At 34.9% G+C, this 17,277-nt stretch overlaps 2 protein-coding genes across 5 annotated transcripts; one reads left to right on the top strand and one right to left on the bottom strand.

The window, feature by feature from the left end:
• Positions 1 to 6,611: 6,611 nt before the first annotated feature.
• Positions 6,612 to 13,683, top strand: LOC125875265 (general transcription and DNA repair factor IIH subunit TFB5-like). 4 transcript variants are annotated; one of them, XR_007447356.1, is made up of 3 exons: positions 6,612 to 6,855; positions 13,073 to 13,171; positions 13,259 to 13,391. XR_007447356.1 is itself a non-coding variant. In XM_049556374.1 (3 exons), exons 2-3 carry the CDS (start codon positions 13,100 to 13,102, stop codon positions 13,434 to 13,436), a joined length of 213 nt encoding a protein of 70 aa, XP_049412331.1. In that variant the 5' UTR covers positions 6,612 to 6,855; positions 13,073 to 13,099; the 3' UTR covers positions 13,437 to 13,683. The 4 variants fall into 4 exon arrangements, 2 of the variants coding, with proteins under 2 accessions (XP_049412331.1, XP_049412330.1); XR_007447355.1 differs by having other exon boundaries at positions 6,612 to 6,861; XM_049556374.1 differs by having other exon boundaries at positions 13,073 to 13,122; positions 13,247 to 13,683.
• Positions 13,684 to 14,164: 481 nt separating this feature from the next.
• LOC125875261 (glutaredoxin) lies at positions 14,165 to 15,839 on the bottom strand. Its single transcript, XM_049556367.1, has 4 exons — positions 15,684 to 15,839; positions 15,506 to 15,594; positions 14,768 to 14,866; positions 14,165 to 14,426 (listed from the first exon to the last, which is right to left on the bottom strand). Exons 1-4 carry the CDS (start codon positions 15,737 to 15,739, stop codon positions 14,344 to 14,346), a joined length of 327 nt encoding a protein of 108 aa, XP_049412324.1. The 5' UTR covers positions 15,740 to 15,839; the 3' UTR covers positions 14,165 to 14,343.
• Between the last annotated feature and the right edge of the window lie 1,438 nt (positions 15,840 to 17,277).

Raw genomic sequence — 17,277 nt, 5'->3', positions numbered from 1 at the left:
GGGGGGGGGGGGTCGGAGTAGTAAAAAAAATATATTTTTTGAGGCGTTGGAGTTGAGGGTGGGGGTGGGCAGGTTAAATTTAAAAGTTCTAAGTATTTTTTTTCGTGGGGATGGGGTGGGGTGTGTGGGTTGAAGAGTATTTTTTGCTTTTGAAGCGTTTAACATGATCCCTATAATAATATGGATAACCATATTACCCATGGGTAACTCATTTTTACCCATTTAAAATATGAGTCGAGTCGAGTATTTTACCCATTTTTATTTAACTCATTTTCGATCGACTCATATTCGACTCGACTCGATTCGCTCATTTGCCACTCCTAGTTGTTACCTTTCCGGAAGATTGTGACTTTTCCAAAGGGTTGTGACCTTTTTGGCAAGGCATAATAAGAACATTTTCACACTACCCTTTGTTTTCTATAAATTGATGGATTTCCTCTCATTTTAATATAACCAATTTTCTGGACTTCTTCTACTACTATTAAATCTAGTATTCTAAGTGCACTTTACTGCCGTTGAGTGGTTTGCTGACACCGTGATTTTAGGTACCGATATACCAGGAGGATATACTCCATTAACCTCGAGTACTTGAGGCCCTCAAGAGGGGAATAATTTCCTTAAGGGGACTGTGCATTCAGTGGGCTCAATTTTTTTCTTTAATAAAAATAGTTTGTATATTGTTTCTAATCTGTTTCTGATTCTATTTTCTCTACAGGTTTTAATTTTCTAGTTTTTGAAAATGCTCTTTAAACTTGTTGTTTCTTATCAAGTTCTTCAGAGTTTTTGTTCTAAGTATCTTAGGAATACAAGATGAACAACAATCTTAAGGAAATTATTATATTATTGGTATTTCTTGTATTCTACTGATTGACGAAAACAAATCATGAAAGTAGAGGATTAATGCACTACTTCTCCAGAATTCGGTGCTTTGTTTAGCAAGGTCGAAGTGAGAATGTATTAGAAAAATTGATGGTATTCCGGTTAAAGATTACACCAGGTAACCTTTGTTATTATTTATCTAAGGAGGAAAATAGTTTCTAAAAGTTAACCTTTTGACATTTATCATGTGTGTCTTTGGAAAAAGATCTGCAAACCATCTGTTTTTGAATGAATTTTCCTTGGCAAAGAGTGTTGCCTTTAAAATTCTTAGTTTGCAGAATGAGATATGCATATTTTAGTTTGATAATATAGTATGTCAAAATGTTATAGTTGGAAGGCTATTTGAAAAGAAAAGCATATCTATGTGATAATCTAAGAATATATTTTATTCTGTTTGGAGACTATTTTTTTTTTTGTATTTTTTACTTCATGTGAAATTTGATTGTGTCTGATTTTTGTAGACTAAAGACTCTTGTAGTTTTCTACTCTGGATAAATTAGACTATGCAATTGGTTTGAAGAATATGAAAACTTCACATAATAAGTCAGTGTGCATTTTTGATTTTCTATAAACTACAAAAAAAATTGTTTTTATTGTTAGTATTCTAAATACTAAGTGGTATGTCTATTTGTGATAGAGGAAAAATATCAGTGACTTAGAGTTTGTGATTTTGTGTTTCTATGAAATGAACTTTGATATTGTGTAAAGATTGTCAAAGAGCACTATAATTCTTTTGTAGAATAATATTTTCAAAAGAGGTTTCATGTTGCCAATGACATTTTGATAGTATGAGAAAAAATATGAGGAAAAATTATTTAATTCAAAAGAAATAAATTTAGTCAAATAAGACTTTGAGAGTTTTCTCACCTCTAGTAATTATAAATATTAATAAGTTCCTCATAATTAACACTTAGAAAATCAACATGAAAATTTAATTCTTTATTTTTCAATTCTTTTCTGAAACGAAGAATTGTTAGTATGATCATAAATTAATGTATAAAATTGTTAGAGTAAAACAAACAAATATGTTTTACCTCTTCATATAACACATATATGATAAGGATATTATTGTAAATATAATTTAAAGAATCATGTACTTGTACTTGCCTTATAAATAGCACACGTTCAGGCCCTTTCTATATGGTTTATTTTCTCCATTCTCTCTGTAACTTAAACTTCAACTTGGTACCAAGAGCACCATGATTTCACAAACTACTTCCACTCAAACTTCTTCCTCAATTCAAGTTGTCTCCTCTCAATCCTCTTTGGATCTTCCAAATCCTCCTCCAACTATTTCAAACATTAAAGGTTTTGTACCTATTGAATTGACATATCTTAATTATCTTACTTGGAAAAAGGTTTTTCTTACTGTTCTAAAAGGCCACAATCTTCTTCCCTTGGTTGATGGATCTATTTCATGCCCATCCTCAACTCATGACGAGTATTGTTTGTGGATTCAATGTGATACGATTACTCTAAGTTGGATTAATGTCACTCTCTCCTTTCCGGTTCTTGACTCCTTTTCAATTACGCTTGCGACACTTCCAAGCAGGCATGGGGTATTCTTGCTTCCCTTTACCTAGATCGGGAAAGCGTTCTCTTGCAGCTTTAGTTCGTAGGGGTTTCATTAATTATAATTCCTCTTCTATAAATTCTGGTTGTAATGTTTGTCATCTAGGAAAACAATCTAAGCTACAATATTTCCTCTTTCTCATAATATTGCATATGCTCCTTTTCTTTTAATTCATTCAGATGTGTGGCAATCTCCTTTTAGTTCAAATTCTGGTTTTCGTTATTATATCTTATTTCTGGATGACCACACCAAGTACTCTTGGATTTATTTAATGCGAAACAAGTCAGAGGCATTTGATAAATTTAAATAATTCTATNCAAGCATTGCAGGGACTTCCACCTTCTTATCATACTTTTGTCTCTGGTTTAAATGTGACAGGAACACTTCCGTCCTTTCTCGCTAGCGTCCATTGTTACTTAAGTGCATATTAATGCGACAGACAATGAAGATTCTACATCTCACACTGCGTTAATGACTTCCTCTCAAGCACCACCACTTTCTCAACCTCCTTCTTCAAATTCATCTCATGAATCAATGCCCAAGATGATCCCATAATAGTCGCGGTAGTGGTCGATCATGCCGAGGTAGAGGTTGAAATCAATACTCTTCTCGCTCTATATTTTCTCCTCACTGGGCTGGTTTTCAACCACACTTTCGCCCTTCTTCTTCGGGTAATGGAATTCTCGGGCGACCTCCTTTCACCTCGACTAAATAATGTCAAATATGCTTCCACTTTAATCATATTACTTTGAAGTGTAGGAATCTTTTCAATCATTCCTATGTTCCCAATATACTACCAAAATCATTTACCGCTATGAATTTGGAGGAAGTAAAACCATCCGTATGGTATCTTGATTCTGGTGCTTCTGCGCATATGACGAACAATCCATCACTTTTATCCTCTTCATCTCCTTCCAGTGGTTCGTCACAGGTGATGGTTGGCAATGATACTCATCTTTCTATTATATCTACTGTCATTTCTTTTCTTCCGACATCTTTTAATCCTCTTTGATTAAATAATGTTTTATATGTTCCTTCTCTTTAGAAGAATCTAATGTTCGTTCACCGCTTGTGCGTCAACAATAATTGTTTATTCAATTCACTGGATCTGGATGTTTTGTTAAGGACAAGAAGACAAAGCAAGTCTTGCTCCTTTGTAAGAATAATGACTCTCTCTATCATGTTCACTCGACCTCTCGTAAATTCCTCTTCTGTAAATTCTAGTTGTAATGTTTGTCATCTAGGAAAACAATCTAAGTTACAATATTTCCTTTTTCTCATAATATTGCATCTGCTCCTTTTCTTTTAATTCATTCAGATGTGTGGCAAACTCCTTTTAGTACAATTCTGGTTTTCGTTATTATATCTTATTTCTGGATGACCACACCAAGTACTCTTGGATTTATTTAATGCGAAACAAGTCAGAGGCATTTGATAAATTTAAATAATTCTATAACATGGTTGCAACCTTTTTCCTGTGAAACTACCTCCACTACAGATCCTGTTATGCGACATTCTCGCCAAGATGCATCATCTTTTTCTAATTTAATTTCTTCTCCAAATTTAGATCCTAATCACTCAGATAGCCGTGCCCATGTCATGGTTACTTGTTCGATGACCGGGTCACTAAAGCCACGTGTTTTCCCCTCACTTAATGTCTCTCTTTCCACTGCACCAGTTAAGCCAACATGCTTCACACAAGCATCTAAAGACTCTAGGTGGCTTAATGCAATGAGTGAAGAGTTTAATGCTCTCGACCAAAATCATACATGGACATTAGATCCTCCACCTCCTAATGTGAATATAATAGGAAATAAATGGGTATATTGGATTAAGTATAGTCCTACTGGCTCTATAGACCGCTTCAAAGTTCGTTTGGTTGCACAAGGCTTTTCTCAACTGCCAGGTTTAGATTATACATAAACTTTTGCTCATGTGATCAAGTTAAGCACTATTCGTGTAGTGTTATCTTTGGCACATCTTAGTAATTGGTGTATGCATCAATTAGATGTATCTAATGTCTTTCTACATGGAGAGATAAATGAAGATGTTTATATACGGCAACCCATAAAGGTTTTGAACATTCTAAGTATCCACAACATGTGTGTAAGCTAAGTCGTGCCATTTATGGGATGAAACTGTCACGTCCGAGCCTACACCCTGGGCGGAACTAGCACTCGGAGACCATTTCTGGCCCCAAGCTAACCCTTGGTCTGGCTTACTTAACTCAGTGGAAGACTTAACTCAATGAAACAGTCTCAAATAATAACTTAAAGAATAATAAGTTGGACAAAATGGCACTTAAGTCTTAAACAACATCTGAAAGATAAAGAAAGACATCTGAAATAATAACTATCTGACTGTCTATGAAGCCTCTAAAATACTGAGATGGATGTTGGGACAAACCCCACAACATCCTAATAAATGAAAGACTGAAAGCGAATAAAAGAGTCCTCTGGAATGCAATGAGGCTCACCACTGNGACTTTGGTTTTACGCAATCTACCTCTGATCACAGCATGTTCAATTTTCGACAGGACAATTCTATTTTGATACTTCTTATTTATGTTGACGACATTGCTGTTTTTGGCTCCTCAGAGCGGCTTGTTTTTGATATTATCGAATTCATGAAAGCTAATTTTGCAATGAAAGATCTTGGTTCCCTTCATTACTTTTTAGGTGTGAAGATAGTTTACAATACTGTTGGGGCTCTTCTCCTGCAACAGAAGTATATATCAGCTTTTGCATCGATTTGATTTGGCTAAAGTTAAGCTTGTCCAAACTCCTCTTTATAGTAAGCTTGATTGACATTCTGTAGACGCCAAACTTCTTGATGAGCCTTTTCTGTATTGTAAGATGGTCGGCATTCTTCAATATTTATCATTCACACGACCGGATATACAATATGCTGTGAATATGGCTCCCCAATTTCTGCATCAACCTCGTCTTATTCATCTTCAAGCCATTAAGCGAATATTTTGCTATCTTAAAGGCATTCCTGCTCATGGGTTGCAACTGAACAAAAATACTTCCACCACTTTAACTCTATTCTCAGACTCGGACTGGGCGAGATGTACAACAAATTGTCGCTCTACCTCTGAATTTTGCATTTTCCTTGGGAGTAATTTGATATCTTGGTCTACAAAGAAACAACCAATTGTTGCGCGCTCAAGCACCGAAGCTGAATATCGTGCTCTGGCTGTTGCCACTACCGATGCTATATGGATACAATTTCTTCTACGTGACTTGGGTATTTATCTTCCCATTCATATTCTTGCCAAATGTGATAATATTAGCGCCATCCATCTTACACATAATTTGGTCTTTCACTCAAGATCGAAACATGTTGTTTTGGACTATCATTTTATTTGTGAAAAGATTTCCCAAGGTGACCTTATGATTTCTCATGTTCCCACCTCACAATAGCTTGCAGATGTTTTTACGAAGGTGTCTCTGTTACAAAATTTAAGGAGTTTCGGGACAATCTTCATGTTTGTTCCTCCACTTCAGATTGAGGGAGGGTGATAAGGATATTATTGTAAATATAATTTAAAGAGTCATGTACTTGTAATTGCCTTATAAATAGCACACGTTCAGGCCCTTGCTATTCACGCAGGCCTTGGTTTATTTTCTCCATTCTCTGTAACTTAAACTTCAACTATATATACTAAAATAAATTATTAGTATAAGAGTAACTTTTGAATATATACATGTGTAACAAGAAAAAAATCAAATAAATAGAACATGTTCCTGCTCATAAGTGTTCCAGCTACAAGCCTACAACTCTTGTGCGAAGAACTACAACTTTTAGAGCATATTCGTGCTGATAATGTGTTATAAAATATAAGCTCAAAATAATATAATATAATAAAAAGAGAAGAAGACAGAGAAGACTTTTCTTCTATTCAAGTGTATCTTCTAAATGGTGAATGAAATCGCTATTTATAATGTTAAGATATCACTCTCAAATGTCACCAAACTAGTAGATACATAGTTATCCAAAAAAGTTAATTATCACCTAGGAAATATACATATGTAAATTCAATTAATTCTTGAATAAATCAAATGGACACTTCATAATTCAATGAATTTATAGCAATTATAAATTGCAATAATTAATATTTAAATATATTCTTCTTTATTATTTAAACGTTAGTCACTTGACCGCGACGCCGCAACCCTCCCTTACCATCTCTTTCAGACCACCACCAGTTGCCGCCTTTTCTCTTCTTTCTTCCCCGGCGAGACCACCAAACAAAAATCCCACTCCTCTCCTCTCTTCTCTCTTCTCCGGCGAAGCGAAGCCAGTGACGCCAGCAAACGACGAGCACCATTTGGACGGAGCTTACTCGGGCTAGGCACCTCGAGGTTTTGGTTGGCTCAGAGACGGATCTGTTAAGATCGGTTCGGGTTTGTTCTCTTGTTTAATTTATTGTCTAATTTCCTACTTTGATTATTGAAATCTATCACTTTATTTGCATGCCTGCTCTAAATTTTATAGTAGACTCTTACAGATACCACTAGAATATAAGCTGTTGTAACCTAACTATAGTAATTTTGAATTGAGACGGAGTTGATAGATTGATTTGATATTTGAAATGCAGGCCTTCCTGTTTCCTTTATTGCAGTATTAGAGTGATCTGATCAAATAGATTATTCTTAGTTGTAGTCTTGTAGACAGAGTTGTCTTAATCACTAGGCCACTAAAGCCATCGCTTGGGGACCCATATTTTTTGGAGCCCCCATTTTAAAAAAAAAGTACGTATACGTATTATTAAAAAAAAAACGTGTAAGAGGTTTTATATTTTTTCTTGAAAAATTGTTATTGTTGATATTCTTAAGTATATGTAAATTGTTTTAATTATTATTAAAATTTATTGAATTTTAATATGTCAACTAGAAAACATGATTTCGATTTTGCAAAAAGAGAGAAAACTAGAAGAATTAAATAAATCTTAAAATAAAAAAAGCACTTGATAGATTTTAACAAATAATAAATATTTCGAATAAAAAAATATTTGAGGATGTTCTTCAAATGAACGAAGTCACCAATAGAATTGAGTTAGATGATGATAATATCCAAGAATAAAATCTAGAAGAAGTTGGTGAAAATGTGACATTGTTCTCGATATCAAGAACTCCTAAATAATTTAAATAGTTGCATCCCTAAAAATATATATTATCCAAGTCAATGGAATAATGTAGATGCAAAATTGAGAGATCTATTAGTAGAAAAGGGACCATTTAGAATGACTGATGTAAATTTTCCATAAGATAAATACGTACGACATTTTTCTACAACACACTATATTCAAAAATTGGTAAACGGAGAAAAGCATGAAAGAAAATGATTAATTTACTCTAAAGATTTGGATATTTTTTTTGTTTTTGTTGTAAATTATTTAGCATAACTTCTATTATTTGTAATAGTAAACTAGCTAGTGAAGGTAGCAATGAGTGGAGAAATCTTAGTGTTAAGCTCAAAGTCCATGAAGTAAAGAATAAACACATTATTAATAATATGAGCTCGTGTATTGATTTAGATATGAGTTTGCATTAAAAAAACAATTGATAAAGTTGTGCAGGAACAAATTGATAGAGATAAAGTGCAGTGGAAAAATGTATTGTCAAGAATTATTGACGTGATCAAAACTCGTTGGAAAAATAATTTAGCATTTAGGGGAACAAATGAAAAGATCTATCAAGAAAGTACCGATAATTTTTAAGGCCTAATTGAAATGATTAATTTATTTGATCCAACTATGCAAGAACATATTTGAAGAATAAGCAAGACGAAATTCATAGTCATTACCTTGGACATAATATACAAATGAATTATTAAACTTATTGGCAAGTAAAGTTAAGAATAAAATTATTAAAGAGATTAAAGAAACAAAATACTTCTCAGAATATTAGGGCCTCTCTTTAAGGTTTGGCTTTAGGCCCCCGAGCTTGTTGAGTCGGCCCTGGTTGTAGATAATCTCCGAGTTGACATGATTTTGTTTAATTTCAGTATGTTTAGGAACATTAGGGATTAACTCTGTTATAACATTTCTGAATTATAACTGGTTATAGTCTGTGTGATCAAAGCGCAAAAAAAAAAAACTCTAAGTTCGGGTGGGGTGTTAAGCACAAAGCGCAAATAAAGCATGAGTCTTAATGTAGGAAGGTGCAAATAGGAGAGAAAATACAATATGTATGTGCAGTTAAATGAGAAAATGGTCAAATGCCCCCCTAATTTATTATCGGATTCCCAACTACACACTTAAATTTCACGGGGGTCTATCACCCCCTTGAACTGTTTAAAATTGAAATTATCATCTCCCTAAATGCTTATGTGGTAAAGTGAGTGTATTTCACTCTCCCTGAGAGAGTGAGCACCGAAAATAAATATTGAAACTTTATTTTTATTTTATATATATATATATATATATATCTTATTTTTTCCCTTATTCCTTTCTTTCTTGTTCATAGAAATCTATTCCTTCTTTGTGACCAGATCTATCCATCTCCCGTCATTTCTACGTCGTTGCCGCTGCTGCTATCTTCATCGGATGTACCATAAAAATTTTGTATTCCTCTTGATTTGAATTTGTATATGGAATTAGGAATTTTTTTAAATCAACTCTTTATAGATATTATTGGAGTTGTTAATCATCCTTGTACATGGTCAACCCACTAAGTTGATTCGGTTGGCAAATTCTTATTTTGGTTTTTTGGAGCTCCAAATTTGTAATTTTAATCCAAACCAACGAAGAATTTTGAATTTTCGATGAAACCCATATTTGATTTTAAGAATAAAAATGTTTTTGGCTATGGCGATTGAAAACAACAATGGAGTGCTTGTTTGTACCATCAGGCGTCCTAAGATCTGCATCTCGATATGTTCACATGGTCGAGAAATTTTTTCGAGCCGGCTTGCCAAATTCAACTTTCCTCCATTGTTATGTATTCATTAACTCCAATTTGAGAAATTTGACATATGCATTCATGGAAATGATCTTAATATCAATCAAGTAGTGGGCGAAATGACAAATGGGAATCAAAATCCTTGCAGACCTTCTCCTTTTCAAGATTGTAGTGATTGGTACACCTTTGGTGTTTATAGTAATGGAGAAAATGGTGAAAATATTTTTGGATTTGGAGAGATGATGAAAAAAATAGAAGAAAAGATCTTCTCAGTTATTAAAAGTTGTGCTCCTGATAAGGCTCCGGGGCCGGATGGTTTCCAACATGCCTGGGAGATTATCAAGTACGAGATCATCAAAGCTTTGAGACACCAAATCTGTAAATGCCACTTTCATATCCTTGATTCCTAAAAAGAAAGGGGCAATTGAGCTAAGAGATTATAGACCAATCAACCTTATTAGCAGCATTTACAAGATAACATCAAAGTTTCTGGCGAACAGGCTCAAAACAGTGATTGGAAAATTGGTTTTTGGAAGCCAAAATGCATTTGTTCGAGGAAGGCAAATATCAGATGCAGCCCTCATTGCTAATGAAGCTCTAGATTGGAAAATAAAGAGTGGAGAACCAGGGTTGCTAGTGAAGCTAGAGATTGAGAAAGCTTTTGACAAAGTAAGCTGGTCATACTTACTTACTATTCTGAGGCAAATGGGGTTTGGCGAAAGATGGATAAGATGGATGAAATTCAGTATCACAACAGTCAAGTATTCTATCTTGGTGAATAGATCACCTGTGGGTTTCTTCCCTCCCCAAAGAGGGATTAGACAGGGTGATCCTATTTCACCATTCTTATTCAACTTGGCAATGGAAGGCCTCAGCAAAATGATTCAGAAAGCAAGTTCTTTGCATTGGATTGAGCCATTTAAGATAGGAAGAGATCCGACATCTCAAGCTAATGTATCGCATCTACTCTATGCAGATGATACATTGATTTTCTGTGGTGCTGAAAGATCACAAGTGATGCAGCTTAATCTAACTTTGTTTATTTTTGAAGCTATTTCAGGTTTACACATGAATATGCAAAAGAGCACTATCTACCCAGTTAATGAAGTTTTAAATCTGGAGGAGCTGGCTGATATCATGGGCTGCAACATTGGCTCATTTCCTTCCACTTATTTGGGTCTTCCTTTGGGTGCTCAGCATAAATCCACTGAAATTTGGACAGGGGTTATTGGAAAGTTTGAGAAGAGGTTGGCAACATGGCAAATGCAATACCTCTCCTTTGGTGGTAGAGTAACACTTATCAATAGTGTTCTAGGCAGTTTACCTACTTATTACATGGCCTTGCTCCCAATGCCAAGTGAGGTTATAGAACAGATTGACAAGATAAGAAGGAACTTCCTCTGGAAAGGCAACAGGGAGAAACACAAATTTCATCTCATCAAATGGGAGAAGGTCACACAACCAAAATACCAAGGAGGTCTTGGCATTAAGAACCTTGCAGCCCACAACAAAAGTATGATGATGAAGTGGCTTTGGAGATACAACTTGGAAGACGCAGGGCTCTGGAAAGAGGTCATCATAGCTAAGCATGGAAGGCTGAATCAATGGTGCTCAAATATTACTACACTTCCTTACGGAGTGGGACTGTGGAAGAGTATTAGGATGTTGTGGGATACATTTGATCAGAATGCTTACTTTGAATTGGGCAATGGTGTACTCCTAAAATTTTGGACAGATAAATGGCTTGGAAATACCACTCTTCAGGAGGATTTCCCAGATCTGTTTAGAATTGCTCAAGATCCCAATTCTATTGTTGCTGCTAATAGAGAAGGGATCAATTGGGATATAAGATTTAGAAGAAATATGCACGATTGGGAAGTGAATGATCTGGTAGACCTTTTTGCTAGACTACAACATTGTCACATTAATCTCCAGGCAACTGATAAGCGCAAATGGGGACACCAGAAAGGAGTTTATACAGTCAAGGAAGGGTATCAACAATTGTGCTCTAGAAACCCCGTGATAGCTAACTGGCCCTGGAAACTCATTTGGAGGACCAAGCTACCACCTAAGGTAGTTTTTTTTACCTGGATAGCTTTATATGAGGCATGTCTCACCCAAGACAACATAAAGAAAAGAAAAATCCAATTCCCAAACAGATGCTATATGTGCAAAAAAGAGGCTGGAACCTCCAGACACCTTCTTCTTCATTGTGAGGTGGCCTCAGAATTATGGAGCATGTTTTTTTGTCTCTCTGGCATCAATTGGACCACACCCCTCACTGTTAAGGATGCATATGAGAGTTGGAGTCTATGGAAAGTTGACAAAGCCATCAAGAAGATCTGGATTATGATACCTGCTTGTATTTTTTGGTGTATTTGGTTAGAGAGGAACAAGAGATGTTTTGATGGAGAGTCAACTGCTTTAGGCATTTTGAAGACTAGGTGCACTGAAAATTTGTTTAGTTGGACCAACTTGTATCCTGCTGTTAATGCAGAACAACTTCATGATTTTACTAACTCATTAGCTCTAGCTTAGATAGTTAGTATAGTTAGCTAGAGATTTTTTTGTAAGCTCAAATGTCATATCTTGTAAATTTGCATCTTCCCGATGCTGTTATTAATACCACTTATCTTATCAAAAAAAAGAGTAAAGAATAATGAAAAAATTGAAGAAAAACCTTTTTTAATGAATTTTCCACGTGTCAAACGCGTAAGTTTCACCCATCAACATAAATGTGGTTGTGACTTTTTAGGGGTACAATAATTTCGATTTTAAATAGTTCAGGGGGGTGATAGGAACCCCGTGAAATTTAAGTGTGTAGTTGGAAATCTGGTAATAGATTAGGGGGGCATTTGACCATTTTCTCGCAGTTAAATGGATGAGGAAACTTAAGAAAAATGATGATAAAGTGAAACATCAATTGTTTAGTGTGGTCTTTTTAGGATTATGCTCATTGGCAAGTAATAAGTATGTCTTAGAGCCTTGATGACAACAGTGAAACACTCAACATGGTTTGTGCGTCGCATCTAGGCTTAAGCACGCCTTTGACAACACTAGTTATAGCAAAGTGTTTAGCAAGTAGAAATGATACATCTGCAATGCCTTCTTGAGTTGCAACGAAATTGGATTTATTTTCAACAGAGTGGGAGTGAGGTGAGATGGCCCAAATTTCAGGACTATTCTTAGAAGTCTTACCACTTTAAGTCTGAATCTCGAGTTGAAGGGGTTCCATTCACTGTATGTCAATTTCATGGTTAAGGAGGAAGATTTCCTTATTAAATAATCATAAAGAGGAAGATTTAAAACTCATGATATCACTCCGTGGGGGTCTTTGTTCACTTTTCTTACTTTCCCAACTTCTAGAAGAAAAAAAGAGAAGAAATGTGAACAAAAACGATCTTTCGAAAGTTAAGGCAGCAAATCGGAAGGACTTAATAAATAATGTGCAAGGACCTCTAAAGTTTTACTCAATTCTGTTAACAGCCTCTCTGGTTTCTTATTTTAGGTTCGAAGATCCCTTCATCACTCTCTTTTCTTCAATCTAGAACATTGTATTAGTCAAAAACAGATTTTTATGAATCAACTGTTTGCTTAAAAGCATTATGGACTGGAACAATAGGAAAGTTTCAGTAGTCAGTACAGCTGTAATCATACTTATTACGCCTTTGTGTATGGATGGCCATATAATTTTTTAGCTAATTTTTTGCAGCTCAAGCTTGGAGAGTTTTGATACGTGATGGTGAATGCGGTCAAAGGATTGTATCTATCATGGATAAACGAATGACAGTATTTGTTGGTAGAATAAAGGGTCAGAACTTCCCAGCCAAGTTTGTTTGGCGATCTTTCCTTCTTTCAATACTTGTGCTTCTAATTTGATGCTGAGGTTTTTTTGCAGTGATATACCTATGGATCAGTTCATTATCAATATGAATGCTTCATTGCCACAATCACAAAAGTTCATCATACATGTTTTGGACAATACACATCTGTTTGTTCGATCTGATATGGCTGGAATGATTCGCAGTGCTATTTCAGATTTCAGAGACGCAAACACATATGAGAAGCCTGCTTAGTGCTGTTTGATGAATTCAGCCATTCCGAGATGCCTTGTTACTATGTACAATAATTCCTAGTAAAGAAGTTTACCATTTTTCGAAAAAGGAACATATAGTATGTCTCCTGTTGTTCGTTCTGAAATGATTTGTCACCTTTGATAGAGGTACTTATGGAAAGACATTTGAAGTCCAACCTTCAATTCGTCTGCTGATTTCAACAAGCCCTTTCTTATGTGTTGTTAACAATTCGTCGAAGATTTCAAGTAGTTAACATAATTATAAATAAGTATAAAGTTGTGCACTCACTTTTTTTCAAATTCTAGATACGCCTCTAAATATTTGTTCTTATAAACAACTTCATAGACAGAAAATACCCAGAACCAAACAGAGGATGTATGAGATTCTTCTATTCCCTCAGTTTCAATGGAAACAGCTTTCAGCCACTGGGAAATATGAAGATGGGAAACTAGATGCCATTTTATCTATTGGAAGTCGTGCAATTTGAACTTTTTATGTTATATATTTTCATATAAACATAAAAACAATAATACTGCTACTCGTATTATAGTAACACATTTTCAATCTCAAATTAATAAATAGAATAATATGCGCATATGACAGTGGCATACATTTGCGTACTTAATTATTTTATAGGCAATTAGGGAAAATCAAAATTAACAACTCAATCAGTATAAGAGGCATTCAAGGGCGTACTATCACCCATTTTGCAAGACAAGACATACATATTACACATAACAAAGCATAGGCTATCGCCAAATTTTCAACATCATTATTACTCGTTCAACTTTCTTCTTTGAAACATCAAAATAGCATTCACATAACCACTTAACTACAGAAAACATAGATCGGTTTATTTATGAGAGATAAGTAGATTGATTCATTAAACAACTGAATATCTAGTCCTCTAAGCTGTAGAAGTTTTAGCAAGTGCTCCAGCCTCAGTTAGCAGAGGAACAAGCTTCCCTTCCCTGTGCAAGGCAGTTGTGGCTGCAATTAAAGAAAATTAACTTCAGCATAAATTCAAAAAGATCAATGTCTTATTACTCCCTCCGTCCCTATTTACTTGTCCATTTTGACAAATCAAGAAAGGACAAATTTTTTTTTCCTATTATACCCTCATTTAAACTTCTTGAAAATTTAAACTTCCCCCAACATTGATTAGTTATCTTGAATAAATTTATTTTGGAATCATAATTAATAAGGGCAAAATTGTAACTTCACTATGCTAATCATTGTTGTCTTAATATGTTAGTCATTTCTAAAGTGGACAACTAAATAGGGACGGAGGGAGTATTTCTAGGAATTTTAACAAGGGGATGTCCACATACCGTCACAGCCACCAATGTGCTTTCCGCCTATGAAGACGTTTGGCACAGTTCGCTGACCAGTCCACTCAGCCAGTGCAGCCTGGATCTCACTTCCATCCTCTACATAATAATCAATACAAATATTAGATTCAATGAACGAGAAATAACACAAAGAAAACTTCACCGAGTAGTAAGTACATTTTATTGAATAAATTCACTTTACATTGAAGAATATAAGTGGTTAGAAAACTATGAACAAGAAACAAATATATGTCGAGGAACGTTATCGATCAGAGGAAATACAACAAAACTAAACACTGAAGGTTTCCATTACATTTCTGCTAGTAACTTAATCGATTTCCCCAATCCCCTTGCTTAACTAGCCAAATGAAGAACAAATCAATGATAAATTTGCATAACTATAGAATATGCTCCAAACAATAAGAACATGTTACTTCTTCTCACATAATTAAAACATGAAATCCAACTTAACAGTAACTCATCTTATTGTAACATTACGGCTCAAGCTAGAGCTTCATGCCTGCTACTATCCCTTAAAACAAACACAAAAATATAATTGAAAATGCAATCTCTTAGCCAGTCGAGACAATACAAAGTTCAATTTACAAAAGAAATAAATCCTGTTAGAACGAAGATGTATAGATCTTGTTATCTCAATTCAATCAAACAAACAAAACAAAACTGAATTGGCTAAAGTTCAAAATAACTGTAATTGCTAATCAGAAACAGAGGCCTTACTTTCAGAATCTAACTCAACAGCCTTGAAAGTAGCACCAAGCTTCGACAACAAATCCTTGACGCTAACACAGAAGGGACAATACGTCTTGCTGCAAATTCAATTAACAATCATTTCAGATCAAACAAAAAAACGAATAACATCAAATTTTACAGAATACAGAAATCGAGATGCAATTACCTGAAGACCGCCACTGGATTTCCAGAAACGATTTCCTTAGCTTTGGCAAGTGACATCTTCAATCGATTTGCTTTCCGAACCCTAGATTATACAGGAAAACTCCTAATTATTATTTTTTGGTTAACAATGCGCTCTATTTATAGAAAAATGACGAGGATGCGTAATGTCTTACCGCATAAGAAAGAAGTATAAAAAGACAATATTACCCAAAATGAATTGGGCCCACGGGATTTTATTAGACCGTGACCGGCCCATTAACAACGACTCTAGATAATGGATGGACCCGGCATTGACTTCGTCAACTCGTTCCCACACAAACGTAAAAAAACTTGGGAAAATCACTTACAGGTACCCTTTTTAAAAAATATTTACGTCATTTGTCAACATTATTCTTTTAACCATATATAACAATTTGGTTGAATGACAATATTGCTAAAAGTTGCGAATGACATCACTTTTTGCTAAGTTTAAAGGAAAAATTATTTTAAGTAAGTATTGCTAAAAGTTGACAAAAATGGTAATAAATTAAAAGTATACTTAAAAGTGATAATTATTAAATAAAAGACCTTCACTTATGTAATTTTTCCAAAAAACTTCTCCCTTCGTCTCAATATAATATAATATAATATAATATCGTGTGTCTTTATGGCGATGAACCGATTAGGATCCACAATTAAATTTAACAAAGAAAATAATAGTGGCTAATGATTTAACCAAATTTTGAGCACTGATTTAGACAAAAATAAATTATAGACAACAAGAGAACAAACCTGAGTAAGCTCCGTCCAAATGATGCTCGTCGTTTGCTGGCCTCGCCAGAGAAGAGAGGAATAGGGATTGCAATGGGGCGGGGCGGATGTGGAGCGGAGCGGGTTTAGGCCTATGGGGGCGGGGCGGGGGACATAATTGAGGATGCGGGACTGGTTGAAATAGATTTTTTTTCAATTCTTAATGTGGCGAGGCGGGTGTGGATTTACCGTGTAATTGTTGATGCTCTAGCCTAATCTTAAGGTCTAGCCTCTACAACTATGTTATGTTAATGTTTTTTTTACCTTATTGTTAAATTTGAATCTGAGTTGCAGCATGTTGAGTTTTTATTTGTATTTCATAATAAAAAAATTATAATCGAATGTTAAAGCTAAATAACATAGTGAAAAGAAATAATAAGAAAATTTATACGAGGCGAATTTATGCGGGACGAATTAATGTGGGGCAGGTTGAAAATAGTAAATTAGTCTATGTGGAACGGTATGAGGCGGATTAAAGTCTTTACGAATTTATACGAATTTATCCGCAATCACCCCGCTCCACCCCATTGTCATCCCTAGAGAGGAGTGAGGGTTGCGGCGCTGGTCAGAGAATGGTATGGTTTGGTGTGTATAGGGTGTTTTTTTAAAATAGGAAAGAGATGTAGATTAGATCTTGTTTGGATTGACGGTTGTGATTTAATAAGGGTGAGATGAACGGTTAGCATTTAAAGATGGGGTGCTCTGATTTTGGATTAGAAAATGGCTATAATTGAAATCAACAAATCGCTACAATTGATATGGAATTGAATATAAAAGGCTAAAATTGGAATAAATTGGATAGAGGA

The sequence above is a fragment of the Solanum stenotomum genome, chromosome 8, assembly GCF_019186545.1.
Source record: "Solanum stenotomum isolate F172 chromosome 8, ASM1918654v1, whole genome shotgun sequence".
In the NCBI taxonomy this organism is placed as follows: Eukaryota; Viridiplantae; Streptophyta; class Magnoliopsida; order Solanales; family Solanaceae; genus Solanum; species Solanum stenotomum.
This window is presented reverse-complemented; position numbering and strand designations above follow the sequence as displayed.